Source organism: Nothoprocta perdicaria, unplaced genomic scaffold (genome assembly GCF_003342845.1).
Source record: "Nothoprocta perdicaria isolate Ctin4 unplaced genomic scaffold, notPer1 scaffold_259, whole genome shotgun sequence".
NCBI lineage: Eukaryota > Metazoa > Chordata > Aves > Tinamiformes > Tinamidae > Nothoprocta > Nothoprocta perdicaria.
The window spans coordinates 641,861-649,503 of record NW_020455487.1 but is presented as its reverse complement, the minus strand read 5'-3'; the positions used below and the strand labels follow the sequence as shown (position 1 = coordinate 649,503).

At 38.8% G+C, this 7,643-nt stretch overlaps 1 protein-coding gene across 1 annotated transcript in view; it reads left to right on the top strand.

Annotated features, from left to right (window-relative positions):
* The first annotated feature begins 326 nt into the window (after positions 1–326).
* The window catches only part of UGGT2 (UDP-glucose glycoprotein glucosyltransferase 2), a 64,367-nt gene continuing 57,050 nt past the window's right edge, over positions 327–7,643 (top strand). The window contains exons 1-3 of the mRNA XM_026040473.1: positions 327–393; positions 5,473–5,603; positions 6,628–6,740. Coding sequence (XP_025896258.1) covers positions 5,592–5,603; positions 6,628–6,740 — 125 coding nt within the window. The 5' untranslated portion in view covers positions 327–393; positions 5,473–5,591. The remainder of the gene's footprint in view (positions 394–5,472; positions 5,604–6,627; positions 6,741–7,643) is intronic.

Sequence of the window (7,643 nt, the reverse complement as noted above, 5' to 3'; positions counted from 1 at the left end):
ATAACTGTATATTCRTATATATGTGAAAAAATAAAGCGAACAACATGCTTGTGTTTATTTGACTTTCAGAGAGTATTCCACTGGCTTTACAGCTCTGACTGCCGAGTTCAAACTAGTAATATTCTAAACTTCTTTTCATTTAACCAACTTATATTTATACCAGGATTCAGTGTATTATTCTGCAAAGATGTTAGATGATAATTGAATACTTGGTTTTTGCTGTTTTGTTTTAAACAATTGAGGATTTTTATTGTGACACACACTTGAACAAAGTCAATATATGGACAATTCATTTTTATTTCTTAAACAGTGAATTTATTGCAGAAGATGGTAATGAGAAGTTTTGGCAGTTCTTGGAAACTGTACGGGAATTAACAATTTATAAGCAAAGAGGTAAGTTAATAAAAGCATGCTAGTTTTAATCTATTCTCTTGTACGGGATATTACTTTCCTTTTAAAGCTAAGCTCACGCGTTAGTTTRTTGCAGTTGGGGAAAGCCTAACTGTTCCTCTACTGCTCACTGCATCTTGCCTTTCACAAAGCTCCTTGTGGGGTTTCTCTCTATAGATGGGAGCAATAGCATGGAATTAATGGGCTGAGCTGCTGTTACAGGATGCAGCAGCAGTGTGAAGATTAGAGCTCCCTGCCTCCCTCCTCTCGTGACTCAGCAGGAGTTTATGCAACATGCAGGCTTGATGTTTTCTGCAGAGGAATGTTTGTAGATGGGAGAATCCAAGAAAATTACCACAAATAGCTAAAAGGAATGGCATGAAAATGAGAATGCCACCTAAAGAAAAATGAGAAGTAGAATTAAAAAGAAAAAAAAAACTGATTTCATATGTCTAAGTAATAAAAAGACTGTTTTTAGCAGCAGTGCTAATGTCTAAGAATAAGCATTTATCTCCATCAGAAAGATGGAGATGAAACCTGCATRATTAGACAACAAAATACTGAAACATGGTAGAAGTTTGAAAAGAAAGTTTGGAAAGAAAAATAAAATGTAGCAAACATGAAATTCAAAGGGTCACCCTAGAAAATATTTTAGCAGCTAACTGAAGTTATAATAAAAAGATTTTGCAGGCCTGCTAGGGTCTTGAACAACTTTGAAATTTGGCCATCTGTTGACCTAACAAATAGGTCCAGGTAGAAAAAGAAGTTCAAAACAAGGTAAGGTGGTTTCATTTGTTTTTCCCTGCAGAACAGCACCATTCCTTAGGTATGAGCAAGGGAAGTGTTTTCAAAATGACCTTTCACTAGAAGATACTTGAAGTCAAATGTTAACTGTTGGGATCCTATTTTGTTGGTGCTAAACTTTGCAAGGGTTATAGATAGGGATGTGTTCAGCTRCTAACATGCATGCAGCATGTATGTACAAGGCAGCTTTGGAACCAGGGGAAGAGGCAGTGGAAGATGTGATTTATCTTCCATTAACAGCACTTTGGGGAAGATTCTCRGCAAAACAAACCAGTAAATGTTAAGTGAGGTTAGTTACCTAAGATTGAATAAATAAATARGAATGTGTGTGCGTGTAATGTAGTTGATGATAGTACACTTTTCAGGCTTAATAGCATGATACAAAATATGGGAAACAGTATATAAATATGTAAAACTAACAAGCTAATGAAACCTGGGAATAGGCTGAGATCATAAGCTTAAACRAGAGAGCGCAGACACAGCCACAGAGAATGGGGTTCACAGCCCCTCCATGTGAAACAGTGAGAATGTGCAAACCAGAAACAGGCCCCAGAGCTTCCCAGTGACTGGCTCCTGGCAGCATTTGTCAGGGGTCAGTACTGTGGCCAGTGTTACTTGATTTTATTTATTTATTGATGTCTTAAATGTTGGTGAGGTTGCACCCTTGACAAAACCTTGAAAGACTCAAGGGACAAGTTGAGATGCTGAGGTGGGACTGCCATCTGAGAGACCTTGGCAGATGAGAGAGAGGGGGGCTGGCAAACGTGAGGAAGTTCAGAGGTACCTGGAGGCTCGAGCACATGGACCAGAATAGCCTCTACAGCAGTGTGTGCTGGACATGGACCCGCTAGCAGGTGGTTCTGGAGAAACAGCTTTGGGCAGCCTGGTCAGCAGCAGGATGCTGGGAACCCAAGTGCCAGACACGCCAGAAGGTAATGAAGGGCAACCACCTGCTAGGCTGAATGGGCAAGAGAGTAGCAAGCAAGTCCAGGGAAGGGGTCTTCAAAGGCTGAGAATTTTGKTTTTTTTCTGCCTGGAGAAGGATGAGGGGAGCTCTTTTGTGGAGCCTGGCTTTTCCCAAATGGGCCCAGCAATAGGCCAAAAGCTCTTGGCCTATTCAGCCTTGGTAGGTCGTGTGCATTCCTCTATATCGCTGTCCTCTAACGTGTAGCAGTCCAAGGCAGGGACTGCCACATGGCTCCCAAAGAACCACTTTCAGCTTGTGTCTGAGCTGCTACACACCTCTTGGTAGCTGTGTCACTCCAGCAGTTCAGTATTCGTAGGGAAGCTATTTTCTCTGGTTAAAAATCAAAAAAGTAACACATTGTATAACTTATAAACAACAGTCATGCGAATTATTTACTGTAGATTTAGAAGACTACTCAGCACATACTGTGTAGGCTAAGGATTACCCACAGCTAGGTTATATATATTTTTATTATGCAAATATCAATGTTAGAGAAAAATGCAATGCTTGCAAAACTCTTAAATCTATGATAAGCATGATAAGCTTATCATGCATAGAAAGCTTGAGAAGTTTTTATGATAAGCATGTAATAAAATAAATCATTTTGTCTATACTGCTCTTTCTTATGTATCTTGGGGCTTTGACTGTTTGAGCAGGGGTTGTTTGAGCCATTGTTTCCTGATTTAATATAGTGCAACAGAGTCTTGGGCTGCAAAATGTGAGTCTTACGTTTTTTGTACACTATTTGTGTCATAGATCATTGAACAGATTTATTTTTTGGGCAGAAGGCAGCAGAGTTTACTCTCTGTACCTCTTGGGCTTTGGTGTTTGAGTTTTTCTACAGGGCATCTGCACATACTCAGATTCACTTTGTGCTGCATGTGTTTACTGGAGTAGCTTTTGAGAAGCTGCAATAAATCATTTTCCTTTTGTGACTGTTCTGGTCTTTTCATCTTTTTTTTTTTTTTTTTTTTTTTTTTTTTTTTTTTTTTTTTTTTTTTTTAATACACCTGTGATACGAGCTACAGCTCTGGATTGCAGACCCTAAATGTAGATGCTTAAATATGGGCCTACCTAGCCAGCTATTTCAGGTGTGGAGTTGATGGAAGCCTGCTCAGCTCAGCCACAGGAGCCTAGGCAGTTCATCTGCTCATCTCACAAATTTAGGTATCTTCYGAAGTGTCACCTAAACAGCTTCTCAGGTTCTGCTGCCTATTTTACTGTAATTTGTAGGTTAAAATGGAAGTYTATGAATTCTTATAGCTTGCTTTTGCATCTGTGTATTTAGACRTCTGAAATTTGGAGCTACGTGGTCTCTCATTTACTTATTAATCAACTTTATTAATGACTTTGGTAATAATATGCCAGCATGCAGCATTTTRTGAACAGAAACAGCTGTTTGTCTTTCATTCCATGCAACATCCCAAAAGTATGTCATTATTTTGCCCTTTGGCGTCAAGTGCCTTGCGCAAACGTGCCCGGCGGGTGAGAAAGCAGCCAGCGGGTGTCAAGGAACCACTGCCACGGTGCTGTGCTGCTCCAGCAATTCCCTGTGGTTCTGCGTGTACCAAACCTGCACAGTGCCCTTGGGGGAGCTGCATCATTTGCCATTGGATGTGGTTCAGTTCCTCTTGCTGAAGCTTTGAAGAGGAGTCAGTCTGAATGAAGCCAAAACTAATAGTGTAGGTTGTAGTAGTAGAAATGATCTGAAAATGTAGCCTTGTCAAGGTGTGGCGCAGTTATTTTGAAACCACATTAAAAATACTCTTTAATTTTTTACTTTACCTRTTAAATCATCATTGCATTAGTCATTCTCCAGATAAAAAAGTCCACCTCTTTTATAGGCAGCACTGAAAGCACAGTAGGAATATGTAAGCCAAAAAATGTAGAGACTTGTGAAAATGTTTTATTAAGATAGTATATTCAGAATTACATGTTTTGAAACTCTTCATTGTGTCCATGAGAGAGTTATTTGCAGCTGAGTTGAGAGATACAAAATTTCAAATGGAATTTTAATTTTGGTGGAGTTAATGTGAAGAATATAGGAAAATAAAGTGGGAAGACATTTCACTCTGGAAGTATTTGCTATTTATGGATTTTTGACATTCACTGCCTGAAACCTGTGAAGCCAAGTATCAATCAYGCCAGAGCTTTGGGTAGCCGTAGAAAACAAAGAACTGTTTTTTGTCCTGAGAATTCAGTGTAAGACAGTGATGAATGCATACAATTTACAGGAGGGCRGCTTCCTGGAGATGTAGATTGTGCCCTTTTGTAATCTTAGCATTTATTTTTATTTTTTTCTGGTGACTTACAGGAGACTCAGCTATAGTAAATAATGCATTTTAAGAAGGAGGAAAAGGCAGAAAGGAGACCGTAGAGATTTTAAGAACAAGAAAAGGTGATAGGAAGGAACAAGAGAGGAGAGGAAGTTCTCAATTATGTTAATTGTACATCAAAAGAAGTGCCAGTGATAAGGCAAACAGAAGGAGAAAAGGTAGTTCAGAAAACTAGTTTCCATACCGCAATACTAGGAAGATATTCCTAGAGAAAAAGTTACTTGCTGAAGTGAAGAGGAGCAAAAGGTGTGACAGTTTCCTGCAATACTCGGAAAGGAAACAAGGTAAGGAGGAAATCGTTTGGCCTGATGYGTGCAGTRTAAGTGTGAGATAAAGTGTGAAAACAGCCTCTGGTTTATTCCACTGGAAGAAAAACAATGGAGGTTACTTCCAACCAAAGTTCTTCCCAATCACCTCTATCGTTCCCAGGCACCATCCACCTTCCCTTCTCACTTGGGGTCCTTACTTTGGCCTTGAGAAGGTTTTATGTGGCTGTGGGGAACCATGTCATGTATTAATTGCTTCTCATGCTCGTGTTTAGCGTGCACCTTTAGGTGAGAAATAGGATCTACAAGACTAGMTCGAGGGGTGTTGCCATTAGAATATTTTTACAGAAGCGGCTTGGCTGGAGTGTCTCGAGACTAAATGTGAAGARATCATAAAAAGAAATAAAAATCAGATTTTGTGATAAAAGACTAACATCTGCTAGAAAAATAAAAAGTAATGAATAAAGTACATTCGAGTCTGCAGCGAAGTGTTGTTATCCTGAGTCCTTTWTTTTTTCTATAGTTGAAAGGTTTTGTGCTTTTGTGTTACATTGGCATTAGGCTTTTATATGTAGTAGTAAAGGAAACTATTGGCACTATTCAAAACCTTCAGACTGCATACCAAAACTAACATATTTCCTTATTATGTAGCATAGAAATCATCTGTGGCTATATACTAGAAGTTTATCTTTTTTTTTTTTATTAACAGATTCAGAGCATTCTTACTACAATTTAATTTTGAAGAAAGCAGGACAATTTTTATCCAATTTGCAGGTCAACCTATTGAAGTTTGCACTTTCCATAAGAGCGTATTCTCCAACTGTTCAGATGTTTCAACAGGTGTGTATATTATGTATTTGGTATGTGATTTTATGTTGAATTTTGGTTTCAGGGTAAGTAATTTTCATTATTTAATTGCATGGATAGCTGTATTTTCAGGTTAGGTACTTTTTGCAATCCTTCCATCTTAAAGTTCAGATTTTTAATTTTTTTTTTTAAATAACTTTATGGGAACACAGACATTTCTGAAGCAGAAAATTTCCCGCAGTTTCAAAGCAATTAGTTTGTTATTTAGTGGAGTTCCCGTCATTCATTCACATCATTCTAACATTGCAGAAGCTGGAAGATAAAGTRGTCAAAAATCTGCTCTGCTGCGGATGACGAAGCGGGAGGACATAACTGGGCTGGGCTCTTGGCCTAAAGCTGCGCTTCCTCTCAGCAGTGCAGCTTTCAAGGGGAAGAGGGAAATCTGGTTTTGAGCGAGGCCTTACRCTCTGAGAATCAGCTTTTGGGTTTTTGCAAGTGTTTTCTGGTGGAATATGCCCACCTCGGAATCAAATCTGTTCATTATCCTCCTCCTGCTTGTGAGTACAGAATCATTGCCGTGTTTAAGAAAAAGAGATGAGGCATCACAGTGAAATCCTTATTTGGGAATAGCTCAACAGGGCTCTAAAAGAGCCCAAGAAAAACAATGCGGAGGAAGAATCAAAAAGGAATGTGAAATATTTATTGGATTTATTGGGTAGCCACATCTTTGTATGTGATTGCAAATAGTAATTAAAAGTTTCTTGTAGGGCATTTTGTGATTTCAGCTTGTGGATGAGATTTCTTAGCCTTGTCTACAAAATATTAATGGACTTGCATTTCCTGGGCTATGCATTTGATAGGCTGCAGCTCACTAAAGCTTGTAAGGTCACAATCTTTTAATCTTTTCCTTTACTTTTTTTTCCATATATACCCATTTTTGAGTAGGTTTAATTAGAAACACACCTCAGTGGCAGCTGTGGAGTTATTTTAATCAAAGGAATGTGTGTTTAAGTTGCAATCAGAGCAGCCTGACTGAGTGTAATTGTTGAAATACTAGATTGCAGCTGATGAACCTGCACCAGAAGGCTGCAGTGCATTTGTGGTGATCCATGAGAAACACACCTGTAAAACCAATGAAATAAAAAAGCTTCTGAAGAAGGCCATTAAGCGGTAGGTATAGTGAACTATTTTAAGAGAAAAAATATTTTTAATTTCTCCATGCTTAGTTTTACCAAGCTCTCTTCATTTTTTTATTTAACTTTCTCCAGCTTTAAAATTTATGTTAAAAGAATTATTATTTTTGATATACTTTAAACACTGTTATGAGAATTCATCAATGGTGAATCAAATAAGAAATTAAAATCATACTGCTTTCCTCCCCTAACCAAATGCATTATTTTGAGTTTTATTTATTTATTTTTGTATGGGGTAGTCAAGTTTAACTTAGAGCGCGCTTCCTATACGAGCTTGCCTGGGCTTTCCTTGGCGCATGGTTGCAGGCACCAAAGCATTTTCAAACCAGGCCTGTCCTCATGGCCTGTCTTTCTTGCACATATGGTCTCTGCATTCCTCTTAAACTTACCTAGGATGATGATGTTCAGGCCCTGAGCATCCTTATCTAACATGGCCCCGTTTTGTGGAGCAGCTACCTCCAAAGTTCTCTTCCAATCTAAATTATTCTGTGATTTTATAGTGAAGATGCTCTTAAGACTTGCATGGCAGAAACTGTGGATTATGGAGTTCTGCTCACAGCTTTCCCATGTGGTTTTTCAACAAGCATCTAGCTGCTGTATGCACATTTCTGCAGTGGGTGCCGGGTTAGAATGAATGGCTCAGCTTGTCCTGGAGAGGCTTGAGGGGAGGTTACTGCTCTTCAAGTGCAACTGTGCAAAGGCCATCTTGAAAAAGAAATGTCCTTATTGACAAGTGACACTTCATCCATGTTGTCTGCTGTTTTTTTCTCTTTCCCAGAGTTTTATTCCAAACATGTTTGCCATTATCTAAGGATTTATTGCAGGCGTAGCAAGCACAGCTTTTCTACAGGCATGAGTTTGAATGAAGAGGATAAGTGGC